The sequence below is a fragment of the Talpa occidentalis genome, unplaced genomic scaffold, assembly GCF_014898055.3.
Source record: "Talpa occidentalis isolate TD23 unplaced genomic scaffold, MPIMG_talOcc4v2.1 talOcc4.12, whole genome shotgun sequence".
NCBI classification, from domain to species: Eukaryota; Metazoa; Chordata; class Mammalia; order Eulipotyphla; family Talpidae; genus Talpa; species Talpa occidentalis.
The window spans coordinates 797089-824093 of record NW_023601212.1 but is presented as its reverse complement, the minus strand read 5'-3'; the positions used below and the strand labels follow the sequence as shown (position 1 = coordinate 824093).

Sequence of the window (27005 nt, the reverse complement as noted above, 5' to 3'; positions counted from 1 at the left end):
GAACTTTCCAGACAAAATATGTTTTACCTCTTTGCCACCGAGTGACTGTGCTCTGGGGGGAAATTCTGCTCACTCGGTACGTGGAAAACTGTGAGGAGCTTTCATGCGTGTGTCTGGGGTCCCCTCGTGGGCTGCTCCTCCCCCTCGCGGACCTCGCCGTGGGGGCGCAGCGTGTGCTGCTGCGAAGCCGGCTCTTCTCCGACAGGCTCCCCCCGGCCTTACTTCCATGGTTATATAAACTGTAGCCGTCAGCTGGTCACGCATTTCATGCACATTTTACACTGCGTGTGAACATCTCACGCGTCCGTACCTACACGGATCACCCGCGGAGTCACACGCGCGACTGTCGTGAAGATTTTCTGTATCGAACGTTAAATGTTTGTCATTCCCCCTCCCGGGTTGCCATTTCCTTCATTGTATTCAAAACGTTTTTAACATGTATTTGTCTTGTTGTTGAGTCTTTTCCTCTGTAATGCGCGTCATGGCCTGTGAGCTTAGGAAGTTACTCTCCCCTCGAGGGCAGAGAAATATTCGGCTTCTTCTCCTGTTGTAATGTTATTTCTAACTTCAGTTCTGCTTGTGATTATGATTCTCTTTCACCAGCTCCTGCTCTGCGGGGATGGTGTGCATGGGAGGACGCAACCCTGACTCAGCCCTCCCGGGGCTCAGATACTGACCTTGCCCTTGCGCGTCCTCCCCCAGGGTGCTGCCCCTTAGCGCCCGCTCCGCTGCTGAACATTCTCATCTTTGTCGTCCAAGCCTCCTCCTGCCGTCTTCACACTTCTGCCCGTCCAGCGGGTTATTTCTGTTCTCTTGGTTGTTTCTGTTGTTGTGTTCAAGTCGCTTCCTTTTCTGGCGTCCTGTTCCTGTGGTCACGGCTGTTTCTGCAGTAGCTCTGGAAATGCTAAGATGTCAATGGTTTTGGAAGGTTGCTCCCCCCCGCAAGGTCTGTTTCTTCAAAATTCTTTTGATTTTTTGTTTTGGCATCGACCTTGTAGGCCTGAAAGTCTTCCTCAAGCGCTCAGTGACCTCAGAGTAGGCGCACCCAAGAGCACCCAAGGGTCTGATGATTCAGTTTCCAGCTAGTTTCCACATTTTGGAACTTCTTGAAACAGTTGATGCGCGCGTAGGGCGTGCGGCTGGTCCGGGCTGGTGCTCACGGTCGGCCTCCGCACCCCCGGGTCTGCATCCGTGACCTCAGCCCCTGGGAGCAGAAGCACGTGCGCCCTGCGTCGTGAGGCCCGGCATGGCTCCCTGCACGCGAGTCCACCTCCGCCACGCTTCCACGGTGCCGGGTATGACGTGCGGTAAACCGGAGCTGCGGGAGGGCGTGCTTAGGTGACACGCAGGAGGTGCCCCTTCAGACAGGGATTCGCGCCCAGTGACTTTGTCATTCCCAGGGTGTCCAGTCCACGCGCATCCGAGAACTGTGTGCTCCCTGCGAGGTGGTGCAGCTGGGCAGCGCCCTGGGGAAGCTCCAGCGTCAGGCACGTTCCACAGGCCCCTACGGTTCTCCTCCCCAACGGGCCAGTGTTGGCTCCACCACAGGGGAAGGGCCCCGAAACCCCCTCCCCCCCGGGCGTGGGGCCCACTGCCCCAGCACTGTCAGGCTGCAGGCCACACGCGCCTGCTCAGGAATACGCAGCCTCGCCCCGCCGGGGGCAGAAAAGGGCCGGGCAGGCCCAAGGCCTGTGGGGGACTCAGGCTGGCACTCGCCTCCGCCCACCTGCTGTGTGAAACCTGAGGCCTCTGGGCCCTGGGACAGCTGTGCCGCCTTGGGGCCCCTTACTGCCAGCGGGGGCTCCGCTTTCCAGGGTCTGATGATTCAGTTTCCAGCTGGTTTCCACATTTTGGAACTTCTCCCATCTCCTTTACCATTTTCTCTTCGTGCGTTTCTCAAATGCCCCGCGGTGCGCTGTGGTGTGGGGGGGCTGGGGGGCTGGGGGGGGGGCGGTGGTGCTTATGACTCCGTCCGCTTCCCGAACGCGTCTCAGCAGCTCCTTCCACACGCCTAGCGCTGCCGCAGGCCAGGCACTGTCCCGAGCTGCTCTGCTCCTCCCTCCCCTCCCTCCTTTCTCCAGCACAGCCCCTTCTTTCCAGACGCTGTCCTACTCAGGGGCCCCTCTCCACCACCCCTGGGCCCTGGGGGAGTCTGCCCGGGCCCCACGAGCACACTCAGCCAGTGCCTTCTGCTGACTGAGGAGGCAGCACTCTCCAGAACGTGCTCTGACCGCTGCCGAGCAGTGAGCCCTCTGTGGGGGGGCGCCCCCCTGCAAGCCAACCCCCAGGCCCACGCACGCGCTCAGGCCCCGTGCCAGCAGCAAGGCAGGCGGCGGAGGTAAAAGGCGCCTTTCCTGGCCGGGGTCCCCGCGGGCAGTCCTCGAGCCGACTCCTGGGCGGGCAGCGGGAGTGTGGCTTTGGAGGAGGCCGGCCTGGTGGAGGTGGGCGTCAGCAGCACCAGGTCAGTCATGACAAAGCTGGGGCTCGGCCTTGGCGATGGAGCCATCGGCGACGCCCTGGAGCCTGTCTCGGGCCCACGGCAGGGGCGCCAAGCAGCAGAGGGGCAGCAGCGGAGTCTTCTGGAAGGCCGCATCCACACGCCACCGTTGCTTTGCCGAGCTGCGGGGTGACCTCTCCCATGCTCCTCTCACCTGTCAAGGAGTGGAAATACTTTCCCAGCACGGGAGCCCGCCTCTCGCACCCCGCGGGGCCTGCTCAGTTCTTCACCAACAGTCAAAACCCCCAACCGACTGGGGCGCCCGGGAGAACCCTCACCCTCCTCCGCCCCCCACCCGGGCAACCTGTTTTTCCTGTATGTCTAGACCCTTCCACGCCCCATTCCAGCACACCAAGCCTTGCTCTCTCCCACCCTCCCCGGCTGCCGTTCAAGTCTTTGCTTCGGTAGGGCCGAGCGGCGCAGGGGCGACAGTGCTCTGCCTCTCACCGTCGGGCCTTTACCCCGGAGCCACAGTTGTCTCAGCACTTCACTTGTCTGCTTGGAGACACGTTCATTCAGTTCCAAATAAGCAGCTCACATTTCCGGGCTCGGAGGAGCGGCGGTCCGCGCCGAGCACGCGACACACACGGGGAACCTTCTCAGATTCTTCTGGAGTTCGTCGCGCACCCCTCGAGCCTGGGCCGGCCGATCCTCAGCGTCACGCCCTGCGTCCCCCGGCGTCCCTTCCCTCCCTAGACACTGGCTCCCTGCCCCCTTCTCCCCTGGGCCCCCGGCTCTGGTGGGAGAGCTGCCCCGGCAGCAGGCCTTGGAGCTTCGCTAGAGACCCCAGGTGGCTCGGGGGCCCGGGACCGGAGCCTGGGGCGTGGAGGCCGCAGCGGGAGTGGTGCCCAGTTGTTGCTGTACTTCCTCTGCCAAAGGCGGGAACACGGGACCCGGGCCGCTGCCGCCCCTGAAGGCTCATAGCGCGCGTCAGGGCCGGTGCAGAGCCGGCCCCTCACGCTTCCTCAGGCGAGGACTCCCACGGCGGTGTGGGGCGGTGTGGGGCGGCCCCTCGGCCCCGACTTGTCTGCTGCCACGGCCGCCAGCAATCAGCCCCGCAGGGTCAGCCGGGGGACCCCGAATGTAAAAGGGAAGCGCCTCCAGCCGCAGCTGTGGCGTCTGCCTGGGGGGGGGGCTCTCCCCCAGCTGTGGCGTCTGCCTGGGGGGGGGCTCTCCCCCCTCGTGCTTTGCTTTGGGGCGCTGAGACTGCCCCGCCCGGGGCTGGCTTCTCGGACACGGAAAACTCATTTGCTCTCTGCTCCTTTGTGTGAATCTGTTTTCACTCTCCGGGTATTTTCAGGCTGTTCCTCGCTCCTCACTCTCTGACGGTTCGGGTCGTTGATCAGATCCTTGGCCTTGTCGTCAGCGGCGGCGCCAGACTTCCCGGTGCAGAAGCGCGTGTTCCCGGCTGTGAACTCCGCGCCTCCCTCAGCCCTGTCCCCCCCCTCCCACTGCTCTCTGCAGCTGTGGCGAGGCCGGGACGCTGGGCCTGAGCCACCGTCCTCTTTCTCCTCCTAGTTCTCAGTATTCTCTTCTCTTTTTTTTTAAATTTTTTTTATTAGATAATAAATTTTATTGTTATATTCCCCATACAATTGCAGCCCCCCATTCTGACCCCAATCCCTCCCCTCCCGCCCCCGCCCCCCTAAAAGTGTCTCTGGTTCATAGTTTTTTGTTGATTTTGATTTTCACTTTCTTATAGTTATTCATTTCCTGGTCCCTTATTTAAGTTTTCTAGATTCCTGCTATGAGTGAGACCATCCGGTATATTTTTTTTTCTTTTTGGCTTATTTCGCTGAGCATGATCCCTTCCAGCGCCATCCATGTTGCTGCAAACTGCATGTGTTTATCTTTTTTGAATGCTGAGTAATATTCCATGGTGTATATGGACCACATCTTCCTGATCCAGTCATCTATTTCTGGGCATTTGGGTTGTTTCCAAAGCTTAGCTATTGTAAACAGTGCTGCTATAAACATAGGGGTGCAGGTGCTCTTTGGAATGGATGTTTCTGTGTCCTTTGGGTAAATACCTAGGAGTGGAATTGCTGGATCCTATGGAAGCTCTGTGTTTAGTAGGTCCAGAAATCTCCACACAGCTCTCCATAGTGGTTGGACCAGTTTGCACTCCCACCAACAGTGCAGGAGAGTTCCTTCTTCTCCACACCCTCACCAACATTTGTTGTTGCTAGTTTTTTTAATATGTGCCATTCTCACTGGTGTGAGATGGTATCTCATGGTAGTTTTGATTTGCATTTCCCTGATGACAAGTGATGTTGAACATTTTTTCATATGCCTGTTGGCCATTTGCATTTCCTCTTCAGAGAAGTTTCTTTTTAGCTCTTCTGCCCATTTTTTGACTGGATTATTTTCTTTGTTGTTGCTGAGTCTCATCAGCTCTTTGCAGATTTTTGTGATCAGTCCTTTATCATTAGTGTTGGGTGCAAAAATGTTCTCCCAGTTGGTGGGGTTTCTCTTTGTTTTTGTTATTGTCTCTTTTGCTGTGCAGAAGCTCTTCAATTTGATGTAGTCCCAGCTGTTTATCTTCGCCTTCACTATCACTGCTTTGGGTGATGTGTCTGTAAAGATGTCTTTGATGTGCAAATCACGTAGTGTTTCGCCTATATTTCCTTCTATATATTTTATGGTTTCAGGTCTTATGTCTATTTCTTTAATCCATTTTGAGTTGATTTTTGTGTATGGTGTGAGGTAGTGGTCAAGCTTCATTCTTTTGCATGTAGCGACCCAGTTTTCCCAGCACCATTTATTGAACAAACTTTCTTTGCTCCAATGCATAGTCTTTGCTCCTTTGTCAAAGATTAGTTGACCATAAATCTGTGGGTTTATTTCTGGATTTTCTATTCGATTCCATTGGTCTGTATGTCTGTTCTTGTTCCAATACCATGCAGTTTTGATGATTATGGCTTTGTAGTAGAGTTTGAAGTCTGGGAGTGTGATGCTCCATTCCCTTCTTTTTTTTTCAGGAGAGCTTTGGCTATTCGGGGTTTTTTGTGATTCCATCTGAATTTCATCAATAATTGTTCTATTTCTTTGAAGAATGACATTGAAATTTTGATTGGAATAGCATTGAATCTGTATATTGCTTTTGGTAGGATGGCCATTTTAATAATGTTTATTCTTCCAATCCATGAGCAGGGGATGTCTCTCCATTTCTTTGTGTCTTCTTCTATTTCTTTTAACAGTGTTTTATAGTTTTCTTTGTATAGGTCCTTTACCTCTTTTGTTAGATTTATTCCCAAATATTTGATTTTTTTGTTTCAATAACGAAAGGGATGGTTTTTTTGATTTCTTCTTCTTCAGATTTATTGTTTGTGTATAGGAAGGCTACTGACTTTTGCGTGTTGATTTTGTATCCTGCCACTTTACTTAACTGATTGATGAGTTGAATTAGCTTTTCTGTGGAGTTTTTGGGGTTCTCTATGTATAATATCATATCGTCTGCAAATAGTGATAGTTTGACTTCTTCTTTTCCTATTTGGATTCCTTGGATGTCTTTCTCTTGTCTTATTGCCCTGGCTAGGACTTCCAGTATTATATTGAAAAGCAGTGGTGAGAGTGGACATCCTTGTCTTGTTCCAGATCTTAATGGATTTGCTTTCAGCTTTTCACCATTGAGAATGATACTGGCTGTTGGCTTGTCATAGATGGCCTTTATGATGTTAAGGTATGTTCCTTGTATCCCAAGAATTTCAAGGGCTTTTATCATGAATGGGTGTTGCACTTTGTCGAAAGCTTTCTCAGCATCTATTGATATTATCATATGGTTTTTATATTTCTTTTTGTTGATGTGTTGGATAAAGTTGATTGATTTTCGGATGTTAAACCATCCTTGTGTCCCTGGAATGAATCCTACTTGGTCGTGGTGAATTATCTTATGGATACATTGTTGGATTCTGATGGCTAGAATTTTATTGAGGATTTTTGCATCAGTGTTCATTAGGGAGATTGGCCTGTAGTTTTCCTTTTTTGTGTTGTCCTTGTTCGGTTTTGGTATTAGTGTAATGTTGGCTTCATAGAAAGTGTTTGGTATTGTCCCTTCCTTCTCAATTTTTTGGAAGAGTTTGTGAAGGATAGGCACTAATTCGTCTCTGAATGTTTGGTAGAATTCATTTGTAAATCCATCAGGTCCCGGGCTTTTGTTTTTGGGGAGGTTTTTGATTACCATTTCAATTTCGCTAATTGTAATTGGTCTGTTTAGGTGTTCTATTTCTTCTTTATCTAGCTTTGGGTGATTGTAGAGTTGTAGGAATTTGTCCATCTCCTCTAGATTGTTGAACTTGTTTCCATATAACTGTTCATAGTAGTTACTGATTATTCTTTTGATTTCTGCTGTGTCCGTTGTGATTTCTCCTCTTTCATTGATGATCCTGTTTATTTGTGCTTTCTCCCTTTTTTCCTTTGTGAGCCTGGCTAGGGGTTTGTCTATTTTATTGATTTTTTCAAAGAACCAGCTCTTGGTTTCATTGATCTTTTGGATTGATTTTTCAGTTTCAATTTCATTTATTTCTGCTTTGGTTTTTATTATTTCTTTTCTTCTACTGGTTTTGGGGTTTTTTTGTTGTTCTTTTCTAGATCTTTGAGCTTCGAGATTAGGTTGTTTCTTTGAGTTCTTTCTTGTTTCTTGATGTGAGCTTCTATTGCTATATATTTTCCTCTTATTACTGCTTTTGCTGCATCCCATACATTTAGGATATTGGTGTCCTCCTTGTCGTTCAATTCAAAAAATTTTTTAATTTCTTCTTTGATCTCCTCATTAGTCCAGTGGTCTTCCAGTAGTGTGGTTTTTAATCTCCATGAGGTAGGAAAGTTCCTTGCCTTCTTTTTATGGTTTATTCTAGTTTGATGCCTTCATGGTCAGAAAAGATGGTTGATATGATTTCAATCTTGGTGTATCTGTTGATGTTTGTCTTGTGCCCCAGTATATGATCGATCCTGGAGAATGATCCATGTGTGCTTGAGAAAAATGTGTACTCCGTTTTTTTGGGGTTTAGTGTTCTATAGATGTCTGTTAAGCCCAATTGCTCTAGGTCCTTATTTAGAGCTTTGGTTTCTTTACTTATTTTTTGTCTTGTTGATCTATCCATTGTTGATAGTGGTGTGTTGAAGTCTCCCACTACGTATGTGTTTTCTCTGATGTCTGTTTTCAGAGAGGACAACAGTTGTCTGATATATTTTGGTGCTCCTTCGTTTGGTGAGTATATGTTAATGAGTGTTATTTCTTCTTGAAGTATTGTCCCCTTGATCATAATGTAGTGACCACTGGGGTCTCTTTTTATCTTTTTGAGTTTGAAATCTGTTTTATCTGATATAAGTATAGCTGTTCCTGCTTTCTTTTTTGGTCCATTTGCTTGTAGGATTGTTTTCCATCCTTTAACTTTGAGCCTATTTTTATCTTTTGTAGCTAAATGTGTTTCCTGGAGACAGCAAAAGGTTGGGTTTTGTTTCTTAATCCAGGCTGCAACTCTGTGTCTTTTTATTGAAGAGTTTAGTCCATTTACATTTAGAGTTAATATTGATATGTTAACATCTGTATTTGCCATTGTGTTTGTCTTTCCTTTGATTTTATTTATTTATTCTTTTAATAACTTTTTTTTTTTTTTTGGCCTTCTTTCATTGTTATTCGTCCCTCTGAGGTTCTGGCTTTAGGACTCCTTGTAGTATTTTTTGGAGTGGGGGTTTAGTTGCAATGAAATTCCGGAGTTTCTGTTTGTCTGGGAAGGTCCATATTCTTTCTTCAAAGAGGAAGGAGAGCTTTGCGGGATAGAGTATTCTTGGTTGGCATCTGTTTTCTTGGAGTCTGTTGACTATGTCCCTCCACTCTCTCCTTGCCCGTAGTGTTTCTTCGGAGAAGTCTGATGTCAGCCTGATTGGCTTTCCTTTGAATGTTATCTGTTTCTTCCCTCTTGCCAGCTTCATTATTTTTTCCTTGTCCTGGATTCTTGGGAGCTTTACTATTATGTGTCTTGCTGTATTTTTCCTTTCGTCGTGGAAGTTTGGTGTTCTTCTTGCTTCTTGTATATCAATTTTCAGCTCCTTCTTCACATTTGGGAAGTTCTCTTCAATTATCTCTTTGAATATTTTCTCTGTTCCTACTTCTCTCTCCTCTCCTGCTGGTATTCCTATAACTCTTATATTTCCTTTCCTCATGGAGTCAGATAGTTCCCGAAGTCTTTCTTCATTCTTTTTCCTTCGTACTTCTCTTTCCTTTTCTGTTTTGGTTCTTTTTATTTCTGTGTCTTCAAGAGTACTTATTCGTTCTTCCATTTCATCAATTCTGCTTTCATTGCTTTTCCCAGAATTCTTTAGTTCTTCCATTAATTCTTTGATCTCCTGCATTTCTTTTACTTCCCTCTTTAGGGACTCAATTTCATTCTTCTGATCGTTGATTATTTTTCCCTTATCATTGTTTTCCTTTATGACTTCTGTCAGTTTTTTAATCACGGCAATTTTAAATTCTCTTTCTGGAAGGCTCAGAAGTTCTTCCAAGTTACTGTCGTTGCAATCTGGGGGCTGGTTTTCTTTTTGTGGTGTGCTTTTTCTCTGGAGAGTTGCTAGGTTGCGTGTGGTTCTTCTCCTCCCTACTGTCTGTTTTCTAATTTGCCGTATGCGTTGGGACACTGTGTTGTTGGGACTGGCCGGCATCTTGGGTGGGCTTCTCTGCTCCCCTCTGGTTCCTCCAGGAGTCATCGGCGGCCGGGGCTGTGTGCTGGTGCTGGTCTCCTCCTGGGCGGGGTCTCTCTTTAATGGCGCCCGGAGCTCACCTCCGTGGCGGATCCTGCAGGGTTCTCCACAGCTCCCGTTCACGGGGTGTGGTGGCTGCAATAGTTCCTTTCCACTCACAGTCCCGCTTGCTGCGTCGTTTGTTCTTGTTGGACGTTTTAGTGTGTTGTTTCCCTCCTCTCTGCCGGTCGGAGAGTGCCGGCTCTGTGGGCGGGGGAGGGGAGCAGGGTTCTGCGCTTCCCTCCCTTCTGGTCCTCTTTTATCAGTATTCTCTTCTTTTGTTTGTTGTATTTCCCAAACAGAAATGACTCCCAATTTATACTTTTTTTCCTCTGAATATTCCTGTCATTAGAGATTTCTGCTATTTTCCATGGCTGCAGATTTTCTCTTCTCTTCTGGAAGTATTAATTCTAAGGACTGTAAGGTTTCCTTTCCTTTCCACTTGTATGTTTCCTCCACATCCACCCTTCCAGGATCTTTGGTTTCTCCGGCGTAGTCACTCTGGGTTTAGGAGTCTGGCACGAAGGAGCCGACTGTGCTCAGAGTGACCAGCGAGTGCCAGGGCTGCCCGGGCACTGACTCCGCCGTCTCCCGTGGGGACAGGGCAGCTGCCGGTGACTGAAGGCCGGGGTGGCCCGCGCGCGCCGCAGCTGCTTTAGACCCGGGACTTCACGTCTCACCTTTCTAGAACATTAAAAGCAGAAGGGAAAAAAACCACCACAAGCAGCCCAGAACCTGCATTTCAACCATGCAGAATTGAAATCTTAATATTTTGTCACTTTGTTTCAAGTGGTTTTTAAAACAGCTTTATTGAGACATAATTCACAGAACAAAAGTTCCACCCATTTTATGTGTACAGTCAACGCTTCTGCCATGTTCACAGGGCTGCGGGGTGACCACACCTCACGTTACAGCATTTCCATGGCGCCAAAAATGGGTGCCCCTCTGGCGTCCCAGCCGGCGGCCCTGCACCCCGCTCCGCCCTGGCGTCCACAGCCCCCGGATCCGCCTCCAGCTCGGTCACTAACGCGTCTGGCTTGTTGCACACGAGGTTTTGAGGTTTATCCACGTCGTGGTGTGTAGCGGGATTCTTTCAAGACAGAGTAACATTCCGTTCTTACTTGTGGGTATCCCACAAACCCATGGGTCTGCCTGTCAGCTGACCACACCCGGCCGCCTCCTCTCTGAGTGCTTGGAACCGCTGCGGCGTTGGGCGCTCGGGCCTCCGTCCCCGCGTGGACACGTTCCTGCTTTTCCTGGGTGGATCCCTAGCAGGGGACTTGCTGGGCCGTCTGCTCCTTCTGGGTTTAGTGCTTTGAAAAACGGTCGCGCTGTTGTCCCGGAGGAGCCGGGCGCGTTGCATTTCTACCAGCACCTACCGAGGGCTGATTTCTCCGCGTCCTCACCAACTCGTTCCGTGCCTGGTCTTTTTCAACAGCACTTCCACGCGGTGTGAAGTCGTATCTCGCTCTGGTCTCGATTTGCATTTCCTCAAAGACTAATCAGGTTGGTGACTTTCTCACATGCTTATTGGCCTCTCATAAAATTTCCAGTCCAGTTCCTCGCTCATTTTTTTAAGTAGTCTTCATTTTATTTAGTCGCGAGAGCTCTTTTTATGTCCTGGCTACAAGCACCTGTTGTATAGATGATCTGCAAATATTTTCTCCCAGTCTGTGGGTTATCTTTTCACCTTCTTGATGATGCCTCAGTGTGCACATTTTGCATTAGGATGAAGTCTAATTTATCATTTTTTTTAATTGCGGTGTCTTTGGTATGGTATCTGAGAAATCCTCGCCGGGACCAGCGCCAGAGACACGCTGCTGTTTTCTTAAGAGCTTTAGAGCTTTAGCTCACATTTAGGCCCATATTCAATTTTAATTTTTTGCGTGGAGCATGAAGTAGGGCTCCAAGTTCAGTCTTTTGTGCATGGGTAGCCATGGTTCCAGCAACTCCAATGAAGAGTTCTTTGTCTCGTAATCTCTGCTGAAGTCAAGTGGCCGCGATGTTTGTTCCATGGAGTTACACATCCTTTACACCAGCGTCTGGATTATGACAGCGTAGGTTAAAAATAGGGGAAGTGTGAGCCCTCCAATTTTTTGTTCTTTTTTCAATATTTTTAAAAGCTATTCTGCATCCTCTGTTGTTTCCACATCAAATTTTGGACCATGTTAAAATTGAGGGGAGAGGAAGGCCAGCAAGACTCATAAGAATTGCAGGGAACCTGCAGATCACTTTGGGGGGCACTGCCCGTGACCACGTCGGGTCTGCTGACCCAGGAGCCTGCGATGTCTTTCTGCTTATTTAGCTCTTCATTAATTCAACGTTTTGAGGTTTTCAAGGTCGAGGTCTTTGCTGCTTTTGTCGAATTTGTCCCTAAACGTTTTATTTGTTTCGATGCTGTTGTGACCAGAATTGTTTCAGTTCCATCCTGTTCCCGGCTACTGCACGCACGTCGGCTTGCCTTGGTGGGCTGACTCGCAGCCTGCAATCTCGCTGGGCTTGTTTATGCGTGGTTTTCTTCTAGGGGTTCCTTTAGGTTTTCTAGATACACAATGGTGCCTTCTGTCAATAGTTTAATATCTTCCCTTTCAATCTGAATGCCTTTTATTTCTTTTTCTTGCCCTGCCTAGAACCACCAGTGTCACGTTGCACATTAGTGATTAAAGTCAGCCTGCTGGGCCTTACTCCAGTTCAAGTACTTTTACATACAATAAACAAACACCTCAGCGACCGTGGAAGTCCCGTTCGGACCCAACTGCTAAACCCAGGCCTACTCTGCAGCCCCTGGACCGGCGGTCCCCAGAGTGGTGCCTTTCCCACGGGAGGCCGTCTCGGTGCGCGTGTGCCACGCAGCCACTGCCACTCGGCCCGGCGCTCGGCGAACCTGCTGTCTCTAGAGAGGACTTTATACCAAGTGTGCTAGGATTTTGCAGTTATTAAAGTCAACATTAGGTTTCAAGATATAGTCACACATCCATCCACACACCTGTACCGCGTGTCCCCGATGTCACTAGCCCAGCGCCCTACGTGTGGGTATTTAGATCCCTCCCGGGGTTGTATTATAAACAACGCCACATTAAAAACCACTTACACATGTCCTTGTGATTACATGTAAGAATTTATCTAGGGTAGATATCTGGATGTGTTCTTTTTAGATGATTTTTACTTTCTGTGCTTTATTAGGCAATGGCAAGTTGCTTCCCCCGGGGATTTCCTGATGCGCACACACACGGGCAGAGTGGAGTCTGCTCCCCGCGCCCTCCGCCACCCCCGCGCCCGACTGGAGTTGCCGGTGACTTGGTTGGTAGACAAGTCTCCTCCCTTTACACCGACCCCGTTCTTAACCTGCTTATTGGCGAGTGACCCCCTTTTGGACTTTTGGCTTTCAGTTTTGTGAATGACCCGTTCTAGCCTTTGCTCGCTTTTTTAACTACATTTTCTTTTCCTACTGATTTGTAAATATCCTTTAAATGTTTGGGATGCTAACGCCATGTCTACTGTCATTGCAAATACTTTATCCCACCCCCTCTTAGATTTATCATGTCTTTTAAAACATTTGAAAAATTAAGTATCACACATTTGTCAGTGTTTTCTGTTCTGTCCTGTTGACCCTCTCTTCCTTGAGGTCACAAAGGTTTTATTTTCTTTTAATGTCTTTGTTTTTCACCTCTCTGAAGCACCTATCTGGAACACCGTGCCGTGGTTGCCGGGCTTGGGGGAAGAAATCCAGTTGTCGCCACCATTTGAGTGCCTTAGGAACGAGCGCTTTTTTCTATAAATTTTATTATCTATTCAGCTTATATCCCTTTTTAAATACGATAGTCTGGTTTCCTATTCTACTATCTTGATCACTAAGTCTGGAGTCTTTCCTATATGGGATCGTATTTTCTGAAAAAACAGAATTCTACTTCTCTCCTGCCAGCCACAGCTCATATTCTCCTTTCACTCGGGAGCTACGCGGGGATGAAATCGTGGATGCTCAGATGCGATCTCCAGAGCACGCTGAATGCTGACTGGTATTAGAATTTCTGCAGACGCTCATTGCAGACTTTAGTAAGGGGGGGTCTAAGCTTTACAGCGAAGGGTCATCCTATCACTTGTCACAGAACCTGACAGACTGGAGGACGGCAGGCCCCAGGGAAGGCAGGAACCCAGCCGACGACTGCTCCAGCAGTTTAAAAGCAACAAAAGCTCTTCAGTCAATGCATCTAAAAACTGACCTAAAGAGATACGCTGAAGTCATACTCCCAAACTGCAGCGTCCAAATGCTTTCAGGTGCTACGGACACTGCACAAGAGCGACCTGCCTGGGTGTGCAGGCAGCAGCCCCGCTCTCCGGCCAGCACAGCCGAGGCAGGGGCTGCGGCTAGAAGGCCACGAGCACCCGATCTGGTAAAATTTACAACCCATTCTAAATAAGCCTGTCTTCACAACCAAATCAAATGAAAACTAGCAAACAGCGTAAATGAGAACGGAGGAATGAATAGTCTACTCTTCAGATTCGGTGCGGCGCTGGCCAGGTCTACCAGAGGGAAATGCAGGGGCTTAAACACACACCTCAGAAAAGCCAGAAGACTGGCAACCAGACGAGCTAAGCGCCCTCCTCAGCCAGCACAGCCTGGAGCACAGAAGAAAGAACATGACAGAGGCCAGGCAGCAGTGGAAATGAAAACTAACCGGAGAAAATGAACAAAACCAGCAGTTGGACTGTTGCCCAGAAGGGCGGCGGCCTCTGGGAGCCGGTCAGGAGGAGACAGGAGGCTAAGGAAGGGGCGGCCCCCGGCCGCCGCAGGTCCCGGGGAGGGCGGCGCACACACCTCTACCCCAGCAGCGCCGGCGCTGGGCGGGAATTCTCGGGAACGCGGAACAGCGACACGGCCACCAGGAGGCGGGCGGCGGGGCCAGGCACAGGCCGCAGCAAATCTGAGCCCGTGGTCAAGGGAGAAGGAATCCAAGCTCAGACAAATGCTCGCCAGGAAAACAAAGGAAAGCACACTTCCCACCACACTGGATGGGACGACGTTTCTGATGAAGCCTCCGGCAAGACCACTTTGAGGAAAAGAGGCGGCCAGTTGCACTCACGCCATGACGCGCAGGCGCTGGACCCCGCGGGAGCGCCTTCCGGGGGCGCCGTCAGTCAGATGGGGTGTTCCAGGAGCAAGAAGCTCCGGATGCTGGAAAAACACTCACAAAATCACACACGTGGCAGAAGAAAGGACAATCTCGGTAGGTGCAGCAACGTGACACAACTTGCCGTCCACCCAGCAAATTAAAATGACCAGGAACATTTCCATCTAAGTGGATCTGCCCCCAACCGTCAGCAAGTCATAATGCGGGGAAGCTGCAAGTCTTCTCTTTAAGATCAGTCAGGAAAGTCGAGGACCCCTGCGATCTCTCCTCCTCGGCCTCATCCTGTGTGCGCAGCCAACAGGAGCAGCGAGGGGAGGGGAGGGGAGGAGAAGACTGGAAAGGAAGACACGAGGCCTGCGAAGAGCCTGCGAAGAGCCGTCTCTATCAGCAAGGGGGTCCGAAGGTCTCTGAGTTTAACATCACAACACACAGAAACCACCTGTCCTCACAGGCAGCGCCAGCCGACAATTAGACTATCAAGACTCAATCACCAGGTAAGTCTAAAGCTCCCAAAATGGGCAAGATGCCCACGAAAGAGAATGCCGTCCATTCACTTCAAGGCAGTTAAAGAGCCTAAATAGATGCAGGGACAGGAGATCTGAAAACTCAGTCCCCGAGACGTCGATTTTTTTAAACTGATGTCAGATTCAACATCATCTCAACCAGAACCCCGAAAGTGCTTTTGCAGAACAAGACGCTGAAGCTCGACGCTGAAGGAAAAGGACCAAGAACAGCAAAGCGCTGGGAGGGGCCGGGGCGGACTCGCAGGGGCAGGCCCGGAGGCGGGAGGCTGGCCCAGGCCTGAGGGTGAGGGGTCACCTGCGAACTCTCCACTGGAGGCTCCGGGCGTGAGAGCGGAGGAGAGGCCCGCGGGGGAAGTGGGGGTCGGGAGCCGAAGGCCCAGGCCCCCCAGACACCCCAAGGAAGGAAGGGCCGGGCGGAGGTCAGGACTGACATCCTGCGGGGCAGGCGGCGAGGCCAGGGGAGGCCAGCAGTGGGTGGGCAGGCGGCTCCTCGCTGGGGGTGCGGGGTAGGGGGGTGTTGAGTACAATTTTAAGTGAGGTATGGAGCACGATTCCAACATGATTTTTCATTTAAAGATATTTAGATTCTCTCCTGGCCAGAAGTCATCTTTCTGGGTCTTGCCGTAGCTTCACTTGAAATCTACATTTCGGACCTCCAGTGTAAATTACTTTTTTCTCCTTTAAAATGTAAAATACAGGGCCTCCCCGGTGGCGCAGCGGTTGAGCGCTGGGTTGCGAAGCTGCCCACAGCCTCTGCAGCACCGGTTCGATCCCCGGCTCCTCCCCGGCCACCGGAGGAGGGTCCCCCATGGCGCGCAGACCTCTCCTGCCGCCCGCTGCTCCCCTCAGCAGTGTCCTTCGGTCCTTCTGCCTGCTCTGCTCCCCGCTCTGGCTCTGGTGAATTCTCTCACCCTCCTGCGCTTCTGACTGTGCCCAGTGCTTGTATAAATCAATCAATCAATCTTTAAAAAAATAAAATAGAATACATTAATAACTTTTTCATCAAAATGTGATTTTCTTCCTGTTACAACACACTCATCACTCTCTTGCTCTCGCTCACTCATCTACTTTTGCATCTGGAAAGGCCCGGGGTGCCTGCCGTGCCAGGCCGCTTCAGGGGTTCGGCCCACATCACCAGGCAAACCAGAGTCCTGGCCTCGTGGAGCTTCTGTTCTGCCCAGGAGAGAGAGAAACGACAGACCTCACACAACCAGATCACATGGGCCCACAGAAGAGGCTGCAAGGAGGTAGGAAGGAGAAGTGGAGCAGGTTGAGGGGTCTGGGGTGCAGGAGGTGGGGGCCCTGGGACGGACCGCTCCAGTCAGGCCGCCTGGTCGGCTTCCTCCCTCGGAACCAAGACTGGAATCAGACAGGCAGGCGCGCTGGGCTGTGGGCACAGCAGGGCCAGGGCCAGAGCGGGGTGAGGTCAAGGCCTCCGGGAAGGCAGCAGCCAGGAGAGGCAGGAGCAAGAGGGGGTGCCAGCCAGGAGCGGGGAGCCTCACCTGCCTGTGAGCATGGGGGTTCACACCAGGGCACGGCCCTTTCCTCCCAGTCCTGCCCAAGTGTCTGCTTCCGTAAGGTGCTGCCAGCCTGCCCACGTGCCACCCCGCGGTGGGTTTGCGCTCGTTTCTCTACCGGGGGCGGGGGCCTCGTGTGCCTTATCGCCTGTTCGGAATTGCTTTCCCGGGATGGCCCGTTTACATTTGTAAAAACTGGGTTGTGCGTGATCGGACACGCGTATGGTTATCAGTAGCAGTGACTCCACGTTGACGACATCACAGAACTTACCTGCTCATCTAGCATTTATCTTTTGACTTTTAGTATCTTCTGCCATAAAATTAAATTTTTATACAGATTAATTTTTTTAATGATTTCTCTTATAGCTCTTGGGTGTTTAATCTTGATCAGAAGGTCTTTACAAATACTAGGCTGTATAAAGAGTCTCTTAAGTCTTCTTAGGCTTTTATGGTTTCTGTCCCCTTTGGGAGTTCAGCTCCATTGGACGTGTTTGTGTGAGCTGTGAAGCTGGGATTCCCACCGCAGGCCCTGCCATGAGAACAGCCGGTTTTACGCTCACAGGTTTTACATACAACATCCTTTTCACGCTGACCTAAGGGACTGTCTCGCCATGTCAAAGCGAAGGGCCTTTTAAGGTGAAGGGGCACCACGGTCCAAGCAGAAGCTGCAAGAAAGCCCTGAAGCGGTGACCTGGAAGGGCACCCCCGGGAGGCGGCTAGCAGATGCCAGGTGGGCAGGGCTGCGGGGCAGGGCACAGGGAAGGGGTCTGTGCTAGCCCATCCCTCCGGCAGGGAAGGGGAGGGTCTGGGCTTGGTCCGAGGCGGCGGGCTAGACCTGTGGGGGTGTGTGGGGGGCTTGTTTATGAGTTTGTCTTCCCCAGAAATCACAAGAGCATCCACTCTAGGGAGAGGGGATGGAAGGAAGGGGCCGGGGGGGCAGGGCGAGCTGAATGAAGAAGGACCAGAACGCAGATGACGCTGCGGCCCAGGGGCACACTCTGGGGACTGTAAGAGGACCGGAGGGCAGACCTAAGAACCCAGTGAGGATTTTGTGGGAATGTTTCATTTAACACGAGAATTCCGGGGAAGGCAAATAGGACTTTTACTGCAAAGTTCCCTGGTAAGCGTGGCTGTTAAATTCTCAGTGAAGTTACTTTTCGGTTTATTTTCTAACACCGTCAACCCATTCAAGCCTAAAGCTTTATTGTTTCGTTTTCTTACTAATACTTTAAAATCACTCGAGGGACTTATGTCTTTTTCTTGTGACTCTCTTCAGGTCATTGAGGGGAAAGCTCGGCACGTGGGGAGTGGCTGCTGCCCTGCGTCACCCGTGGTTACTGGCACACCCGACCCGGTTTGGCAAGGCTGGGGACCCGGACTGGCGGGCGTGGGGGTGGTTAGCGTTTCGTTAGCCGGGGTCATTCACACGGGCCAGAAACCAGGCGGGACATTAGAAACCGGGGTTCTCCTCGCCCGCGGCGCCCGCTCCTCCGCGTCCCAGGGCACCCGCCACTCGTTCACCCAGCAAGTACTTACTCAGCACCACGGCGTGCCGGGCACTGTTCTACATGCAGGGGGCACGCCAGTGAGCAAGAGACAAGGTTCCTGCTTTCCTGGAACTTACGTTCTAGTACAGGAAGATAGACAACAATAAAGAGAGTATTAATCATAACACCCGGCATTTATTTAGCAAGCACTGTCACTCAGTCCTAAGCACTTCACAAGCATCATCCGCTTTAGCGTTAGAGCAGGAGGAGGTGGACCCTAGAATCGGCCCCATTTCATGCACGAGGACACTGAGGGCCAGAGAGGGGCGCTGAGGCCGGGCCGGCGGCCGGGAGGGCCGGGGCTGCGGCTGGAGCTGCTCCCGCAGGCCCGGCCCTCGCCGCCTCGGCGCCCGGCGCCGCCTCAGACGGGCAGAGCGCGCGGGCGACGTCGGGGACGCCGAGAAAACACACAGGGGGGCGCGGGGGGTGGGGTGAGGAGGGGCGGCGAGAGAGCGGCCGGCCAGGAGGGCTTCCCGGGGAGGCGCCTGGGGGCCGGGCAGGTGCGGGGCTGAGGCGGGCCGGGCGTGTGCCGGGGCGGCCTGAGGGGGTGTGGGGCGCCCCCGAGCAGGGAGAAGGGGGCTCCTCTCCCCTGCGGGGCCTCAGCAGGGGGGCCAGGCCCCTCCGGCGCCCGCGGAGCTGACCGCGGGGGGGGGCGGGGCGCGGGCCGCTGTCTCGGGAGCTGCTCCCCGCGGCCTTCTAGGGTCCGGCCCCCCGGAGGAGCCCCGCGGGGCTTTGGCCGGCGGCTGGACACGCCCCGCGCCCCGCCGGGCCCGCGCCCGGGCGGCTCCGGGCCCCGCGCCGGCGACATGCACCCGGGCCGCGGGAGGTACCTTCGTGCGCGGCCGCCCGGCGCCGGCTCCGTCTTCGGCCGCCGCCCGCCCCCGCGCGCCCGCCGGCCGAGCCGGAGCCGCAGCCGCAGCCGCAGCCGAAGCCCGAGCGGGAGCAGCCGGGCGCGCGGCGCGGCGGGCGCGGGGAGCGGAGCCGGGCGGCGCCGCCTCGGGCGCGCGGGGAGGCGAAGCGGGGTCGCCGCGGAGGCCGGATTTCAAACGCCCGCCCCCTGGGCCGCCCGGGCCCGCCCCCGGCCGCCCCGCCCACTTCCGGCGCGCCCCGCCCACTTCCGGCGCGCCCGCCGCCCGTTGGCCGCCGCCCTCCGGGCAGTTCCGGGCCCGCCCGGCCGTCGTCCCGCCCACTTCCGGCGCGCCCGCCGCCCATTGGCCGCCGCCCGGGGCCACACGGCGCGCGGTTCGCTTCCGGGTCCGGGCGGGTCGGCGCGGAGGCTGCCGGGAGCGGGGCCGCCATGGCGTCCGTGTGAGCTCGGCGGCTGCCGCGTCGGACTTCGGCCAGCGGAGCGGCCCGGTACCGCGCGCCCTTCCCTGCCGGGCGGGCCGGGGCGGGCCGGGGCGGGGAGGCGGGGCCGGCGGCGCTGCCCGCGAGAGGCGGCGGCCCCGCGGCCGGCCCAGCGCGGACGGGCTGTGGCGCCGGGCCGCGCGCCCCCCTGGAGGGCCCGTCCTCGCCGCGGGGCCTGGGGCGGCGCAGTCCCGAGCCGCCCCGCGCCGCCGGGGGTCCGGGGGTGCCCGCGCCGCCGTGCGGCTCGGGCCGGACACGCTCGGGGGGCCCGGCGGGGCGAGGGCCTCGGGGGTCCCTGAGACCCGCCCGGCGGCGCCGCGAGCGGCCCGGCCCTGACTGGCCACGTCTCCCCCACAGTCACCCCCTGCCCCCGAAGCGCAGCCGCCCGCGGCCCGCGCGAGGCCCCAGAGCCGGGCGCCGCGGGAGCTCCTGCCGTAGCCGCGCGCCGCCCCCGCCCCAGGACCCCGGCCGCGTCGCTGAGGTGAGTGGGCGAGCCCGGAGCGGGGCTCGCAGGGAGGGAGGCGGCGGCGCCTGCTGCTCTGACGCGGGGCCGCCTCTCCTCAGGCCTGAGGATGACGACCGCGGCGAGGCCGACCTTCGAGCCCGCGAGAGGGGGCCGCGGGAAAGGCGAAGGGGACCTGAGCCAGCTCTCCAAGCAGTACTCCAGCCGCGACCTGCCTTCCCACACGAAGATAAAATACCGGTAATGGGGGCTTCCGTCTCGTCGTGGCCGCCGAGCTCGGCGCAGCCTGCATGCCGGGGCGGCGAGGGGGGCTCGCCGGGGGCTGTCCCTCGAGTTCCCTGGTCTCCGGGGCGGAGGCGGCCAGCTTGCGCCAGCCCTGAGCTCAAGCGGAACCCCTTGCTGCTCGCCAGGGTGTCCTTTGCGGGCGGGGCCTTCAGGGGAGGTTAGGCAGCTGTGAGCAGGCCTGAGTCGCCTGCGAACCAAAGGTAGAGACACTTTGAGTCAACCTGCAGATGGGTGGGGGGAAAATAACCTGACTCCGTGTAGGCTTGTTGTTAGATCAGGCTCCAGCCCTTGGGGGCTGGAGGGTGGACACTTGCTTCTTGGGAATTGTCTCCTGTTGTGCCACCACGTGCTCTTTTGGTTACGTCTCTGCCCTGGCTCTTTCTGTTTTAGACAAACCACTCAGGATGCCCCTGAAGAGGTTCGCAACCGTGACTTCAGGAGGGAGCTGGAGGAGAGAGAGCGAGCCGCCGCACGAGAGAAGAACAGAGATCGGCCAACTCGGGGTACCAGCGCCACCTCACACATCTGTCTGATAAAATTATGTTGCTCGTAGCTTTTCTGTCACGTGGTCATTAGACCAGATTGCTTGTTTGTTTTCAATGTTGGGTCCTGTCACCCTCCCTTATGTGATTAGGGGTGATGGTTGAACCTGTTCTGTTTATGCTTGCGGGTTAGAAGGGACAGAGTGATCTGGGGACACACATTGTTTCCATTACTTCTGGAGGCCACATGGCATCTGTGAGGCCCTCCTGTTGTCCCTCGCTGCTGGAAGGCATCAGGGAGCGTCAGTTGTCATAGTTTTCTATATTCCCAGCGTGCAAGGGCTAGTCCCTGATTTCCCTGGGAGAGCCTGCAGCTCCCGTATAGACCAGGACTCGATTCGCTCCAGCGGCCATCTGCGGGGGAGCTTCTCTTGTCCTTGCTGTCATGTGCTTGTAACCCGAGTTCCGCGGGCCCGCAGTCACACCGTGGTGTAAGAAACACTGTCTTTGTTTCAGTGAGTAAATGATGTTTCTTTCTCCCCAGAACATACAACCTCCTCTTCGGTGTCAAAGAAGCCTCGGTTAGACCAGATTCCCGCTGCAAACCTCGATGCGGACGACCCTCTGACAGATGTATGTTTTGTTTCTTCTTGCCATGGTCGTAGAGTCGTTTCTTTGTCGTGTTTTTGGAATTTCTTGGTATTCTTTTGGCTTTAAGCAGTGGTCTGTGTTATGCTTAGTCGTTTCTGTTTGTGTGTTTTTCAGACAGACTTTAGACATCATTGCTGAACTTTGTGTTTGATTTTAAAGCAAACAGTACTGTTTTGTGACTCATCAGTCTTCACTAACAAACCTCATCTCTGGAACCCCAGTAAGGACATGACCTGTTGAAGGGTGTCCTTTCCCCGGGCGTGTCCCCATGGTAGCCCGGGTGACGGGCTGCCGTGTTGTGTTCCTCTACAGGCGCCTTCGGGTTGGGTGCTCTGTCAGCGCCCCAAGAGCGGAAGGCAGGGATCGCTCCCCCAGGAGCCCAGTCCTCTCCCCATTGCAGTGCGCTTGACAGTGGCCCCTGTGCTCGGAGAGGGAGTGAGGGGAGGCTTTTAGGGAGAGCACGCGTGTGAACGTGGAGATTTAGTGTCCTTTGCATACAGCTGAAAAGAGTGAGTGGCCTTTTAGGGAGAGCCTCAAGCAGGTAAATCAGCAGTCCTAGAGTTAACAATGGGCCTAAGTAATTAGCTCAGCCATTAAGTATAATACACTGAATTTTAAGTAAGATTTAACCGCTTGTCTGGCGATACTTCTGGCACTCGGCCCGCCCTGACTTCTATCACGCCAGTCTGAGCTGCTCAGACTCACTGGCCAGCGCCTGGTGCCTGTGGGTTATGTGCCTCGGCGCCCTGCAGGGTGTCCTGCTTCTAGAAATACGCACGTCTGTGAATTCCCTGTGACCTTTGCATTTGAAAGCTGTTTCGTTATACTCTTTGTCGGTGCCGTCGGAGACGTTAGGCTCACGTTTTAGTGAGTGTCCTTGAGCTTTTTTGGTAAGGGTTTTATTGTTTATTTTTTGGTTGGTTGTTGGTTTTAATCACACTTAAGGACATTTTTCTTTCCTGTTCTCTCCAACCGCCCGCGTCATCACTCTGTTAGGAGGAAGATGAGGACGAGGATTTTGAGGACGAGAGTGATGACGATGACACTGCGGCCCTCCTCGCGGAGCTGGAGAAGATCAAAAAGGAGAGGGCGGAGGAGCAGGCCAGGAAGGTAATGCGCTGTGGCTCTTCACGTGAAGGGGGGGAGTTTTACTGCAAGTTGACGTCTGTGTTAGAAACGTGCGCGACGTGATGGTTTGGTGTTGGTGTGTGTTGACGGTAGGAGAGATACCCGCTGCTATGTAGCCCCAAGTTAAACATTTGTCCTTGTGATGTGACCGCTTAGCATCTGCTGGCACCTTCCAGATCTGCGCAGAGTCACCAGGTAGCTCGTCCCCGGCCGGGACTGACTGACTCTAACTGGACGTTGGTTCCTTTTGAGCCCCCTGTGCATTTCGGCCGCCCCCAACTCCACCTCCACCCGTCTGTCTGCTGCATCTGCAGGCTTGGCTTTTTTTTTTTTTTTCCTTTACTTTTTTGGAGTCCACAAAAAAGCGCCATCACGCGGCGTTTGTCTGTCTCTGAACGACGTGCCGCTGCCTGACTGGGCGTCAGGGTGACGCCCGCGGGGCCCACCGGTCGCCAGGGTTCCTCTCTTTTTCTGGCTGGGAGTTGGCTTGTGTGGGCGCGTGTTCTGTGTCCACGCACCCGCCGGTGGTGCCGCGGGGGCGCCCTCCCTGGCTGTGTGGTCAGCGCAGCAGTGAACGTGGGAGCCCATGTGTCTTTTTAGGCGGTGGCTTAGTCTTCCCCAGGTCAATACCCAGAGATGGGGCTGCTGGGGCTAATCCCTGCGGCGCCTGACTCCTCCCGCAGCTGCTCGGACAGGGCTGCCCTCCCCGCGCGTGCTGTTGTGGGGTCGTGCTCCCCCGTCCCTTCTCTGCGGTGACAGCATGGCGGCTGCGGCGGGCGTGTCCGTGGGGACGTGTCTGTTGGCATCTGCTCACTCTTTCATCGGTCAGTGGTGTCTGGGGAAGGTCTTTGTTTTGCAGGCGTTAACTCTGTATCAGGGAGAGGGTTTGGAAATGTTTTCTCACCCTTTCGTTTTGCCGGTGATCTTGTAATCCCTCGTCTCGTTCTGCTTCGGCTGCTTTTGCTCGTGTCAAATCCAAAAAATCATCCCCAGGGCTGAGGTGATGGCACTTACCCCGATGTTTGGCTGCGGGAGTTTGTGGTTTCAGGCCTTTAATCCTTGGCAGTTAATTTCCATGTGTGGCGTAAACGTGACTCTGGCGTGTGACTGCCCGGGCCGTCCCCACGGTCCTTACTGAAGAGAAGTCCTTCCCCGGGGGTGGCGGCGCCGCACTGCGTGGTCGGGTGTAGACTCTGTGTGGCGCCCCGCTTTATTCTGCGCAGGGTCCTCGTGGCTCCTGACGGGTGGCTCTCAGGCGAGGGAGACCCCTGTGGCGTTGGAAGGGTATGGCTCTGGGGAAATTTTTTTAATCAAGTGAACTAAGAATTTACTTGATTTTGTTCCTGCCCCGCCTGGACGCCCGGCCCCGGCGCTTTCGGGCTGTTCCCACCTCGCCCTCGGTCTCCCGGTCACGTTGGACATTTTTCCCAGCCAGCGGCGCCGCGCCGGGTGATCCGCGCTGTGTGCTGGGGCGCGCCTGGCGCCTGCGCGTCAGAGGCGGCCGCGGAGTCCGAGGGGGGCGCCGCGGGGTGCGGCTGGGGCCGGATGCACACGGCAGCTCAGCGCTTCTCACGGCCAGGCGCCCCCGTGCCGAGAGGGGCCGGGCCGGGGCCGGGCCTGGGGGAGAGCGTGGCTGGCTCGGCGGGCGGCAGGAGTTGCAGCGAAGAGGTGAGGTCTGGCACAGGCTGCGAGGCCGCTGGGACTCAGACTGGGAAAAGGGAAATAGTTTAAAATCCTCATCAGGTTCGGGCACATGGGGGGGGGTCACGCCGCCTGGCGCACACCTGGGCAGCCGCTTCCTGCCCGGCTCCCGGCGGCTCTGGGCGCTCGGCTCGGGCCGCCCGATGCCGTTGGGTGAGCTGGAGGCTGGTGACACTCGACACGCGCCCTCGGGGTCCTGTGGGGCGTGTCTGGTCTTTCACAGACACGTGTGGGCTGGCAGGGGGTGAGCGGCAGCTCCGTGTCTTCGGGCGCATGTCCACGGCCGGCCTTACCAGGAATTCGCGCGTGCAGCCCGCCGGAGGCGCTCAGGGACAAGACCAGAGAGAGACCCCAGCCCGTGGCCTCGCGCGCCCCGGGGTCCCGGTCTCAGAGGCCGCGCCGTTGCCAGGACGCTGCGCCCTGCGCTGTGACGGCCGCCCCTGGCTTCGTGCTCTCGGGGTCTGAGCGGTGACCTCGAGGAGCTTCCTTGCTGCCCAGGAAGCCGCGTCTCCTCACTCCTTCGTCGGCCCCTGTGAAGACGCCGCCCGCCGTCCCGGCGGGGCAGGTGGGGGCGCAGGTAGCCTGCGCCATCTGCACCATCTGGCCGTCCTTGCGGGGCCGGCACTGCCTCTTTCCACTGGACCTTCAGAAAGTCTCTTTCCCTTGATCTTGGAAACCCTCGGTTCCTGCCATCCCCAGGCCCAGGAGGCGGGAGTCCCTTTGGTGCACTAGAGCAGGGTCGGTCTCGACGTGACGGCCGAGGAATTTTTCAGACGTTTAATATTCTTCATTCTGGCTCCGAGGGGGATGGCATTTAAAGAGGCTTGTGGGAAGACCAGTGCAGAAGGGCAGCGTGTACCTGAGGGGGCACAAGGCGTACAGACAGAAAGTGGCAAACCGGGGGGCGCAGTGACTTCCTGGAAGCGGGGTTCAGGGAATGGAATGTCTCGTGGGCGTTTACCTTCTTTGCAGGCAGTTCTTGGTTCCTGACCTGTCCCCGGGAACGGCCACGCACGTTTCCGTCGTTCGCGCTCCGCAGCTTCAGCGTTTTAAATCCGCGATCTGTGCTCCCTCTTTACAAGCCGGGGTCATGGCTTTGCTACACGAGTCTTTTTGCTGTTAGCATGTTCTTAAATCATGAATTTGTTTATCGGTAACTCTTAAAGTTAACGATGTTATATGTACCCCAGAAAGAAAAGTTTTAAATTTGCACCTCATGCGACGTTCGTTGCGGAAGAGACTAGTGATGTGCGATGACACGTGGGGCAAAAGACGCCTCATTATTTACAAGTGAGGGTGTCCCCGTGTGTCTTAGAAACAAACAGAAAACACACCGCCCTTGAGCTTATTCCACCCTCACACAGTCCTGCCGGTCGCTTACACCGGCGCTCTCGGGGGCCTCCCTGGTGGCCTCGGGGTCCGTCTCAGGCTGTCACCCCACAGCCCGAGGCCAATCCCCGGCCAGGGAGCTACCCACAGGGCGCAGCAGACCTCTCCTGTCTCCCCGCTGCTCCCCTCAGCAGTGGATTTCAGTGGATCCACCTGTTCTGTTCCCCACTCTGTCTCTGGTGGATCCTCCCACCCCCCACGCCTCTGGCCTGCGCCCCAGCTCTTAGGTGCATAAATAAACAAATCTTTAAAAACTAAGCAAGCTGGCGCTGTCTCAGGAGCCCGAGCGCAGCTGTCCTGAGCGCTTGAACCTTCCCTGCCGTTGACAGGAGCAAGAACAAAAAGCCGAAGAAGAAAGGATTCGAATGGAAAATATCCTCAGTGGAAACCCGCTCCTGAATCTGACCGGGCCAGCCCAGCCGCAGGCCAACTTCAAGGTCAAAAGAAGGTACTGCGCGGTGCGGGCGCGGGACGGCAGGGCGCGCCCCGGCTCTGGCTCTGCGCGGTGGGCAGCCGCTGCAGCCCCGCCCGCCCTGATGACCTTTCTGTCAGATCTTGGCGTGATAGCGGAGGCGGAGGGAAGCAGGCCTTGGCAGGCGCTGTTGACCGTAGCCACGGTGCGCCGAGCGCGGGCCCAGAGCAGTGCCTGAGCCGCAGCCTCCTGCGAGCTGGTGCTTGAGGCGCACGTCAGGAGTGCCCGTCACGCTCCGCCTGGGCGGGAGGACCCAGGGAGCCGGCGTGTGGCCGTCCTCATGACACCTGCTGACGGCACGGCCGGCTCCCCGGGGGAAGGCTCGGGGCGACCACGTGTCCCCGTCCCGAAGCCCCGGCCTCCTGCGGGCCCCCACGGTGCTCTCAGAGAGCCTGCGGGGGGAGGGGGGGCGGGAGCCGCGGCTGCCACGCGCTCAGGCTGCGCTGACTCCTCTCCCGCAGGTGGGACGACGACGTGGTGTTCAAGAACTGCGCCAAGGGCGTCGACGACCAGAAGAAGGACAAGCGGTTTGTGAACGACACGCTGCGCTCCGAGTTCCACAAGAAGTTCATGGAGAAGTACATTAAATAGCGCAGTTTTATGTGCTTGACGCGAGACTGAGTCGGAGCCCTTCCCCGATTCGCGGGGCGACGCGTCTCCCCCGCCCCCGTCGTCCCACACCCCTCGCCTGCCCCCGGCGGCCTGTCCCCGTGTCCACCCTCTGCGTGTCCCTCGCACCGGGAGGGTCTGCTCGTAATAAAGCTCTAGTGACCGGCCCGCCCGGCCCTGCATGTTTGCTGACGTGGACGCCCCCGGGGCAGCGCGTGGGCCTGAGTGTCGGGCCGGCGTGGGCTTCGGTCCTTGGTGGGACGCCGACTTGGGACAATCCGCTCGCCGTGAGAGGCCTCACCTGGGGCCACACTGGGTGACGCGCCAAGGCCGGCCTGGGCCTGGGGGCAGGTCTCCTGGAGGGCACGTCCTGCCCACCGGGATGAGGCTGGCGCCCCTGTGCTCCTGGGAGTGCGGCGCCCTGGGGCGCAGGCCTGGGCCCACGTGCGCAGTGCGTGGAATAAAGCCAGGCGCGAAATGGCTTCCTGGACCTGGGCTGGGATTAGGGGTATTGGCACCAGGGGCA

At 55.2% G+C, this 27005-nt stretch overlaps 2 protein-coding genes across 2 annotated transcripts in view; one reads left to right on the top strand and one right to left on the bottom strand.

Annotated features, from left to right (window-relative positions):
* Positions 1-18825, bottom strand: part of LOC119240399 (lysine-specific demethylase 4D-like) — a 32484-nt gene extending 13659 nt beyond the window's left edge. The window contains exons 1-3 of the mRNA XM_054692916.1: positions 18783-18825; positions 17942-18032; positions 16677-16934 (exon numbers count right to left, since the gene is read on the bottom strand). Coding sequence (XP_054548891.1) covers positions 16677-16691 — 15 coding nt within the window. The 5' untranslated portion in view covers positions 16692-16934; positions 17942-18032; positions 18783-18825. The remainder of the gene's footprint in view (positions 1-16676; positions 16935-17941; positions 18033-18782) is intronic.
* A 923-nt stretch (positions 18826-19748) lies between these two features.
* On the top strand, positions 19749-26659 carry CWC15 (CWC15 spliceosome associated protein homolog). Its single transcript, XM_037504755.2, has 7 exons — positions 19749-19780; positions 19864-20002; positions 20438-20550; positions 21074-21162; positions 22177-22290; positions 25728-25846; positions 26332-26659. Exons 2-7 carry the CDS (start codon positions 19872-19874, stop codon positions 26459-26461), a joined length of 696 nt encoding a protein of 231 aa, XP_037360652.1. The 5' UTR covers positions 19749-19780; positions 19864-19871; the 3' UTR covers positions 26462-26659.
* The last annotated feature ends 346 nt before the right edge of the window (positions 26660-27005 follow it).

Coding starts and splice junctions, on each gene's coding strand:
- CWC15 (XM_037504755.2), top strand. CDS start 19,872: ATGACGACCGCGGCGAGGCCGACCTTCGAGCCCGCGAGAGGGGGCCGC. Junction 21,163..22,176: donor CGGACGACCCTCTGACAGAT/GTATGTTTTGTT, acceptor TCACTCTGTTAG/GAGGAAGATGAGGACGAGGA. Junction 25,847..26,331: donor AACTTCAAGGTCAAAAGAAG/GTACTGCGCGGT, acceptor CCTCTCCCGCAG/GTGGGACGACGACGTGGTGT.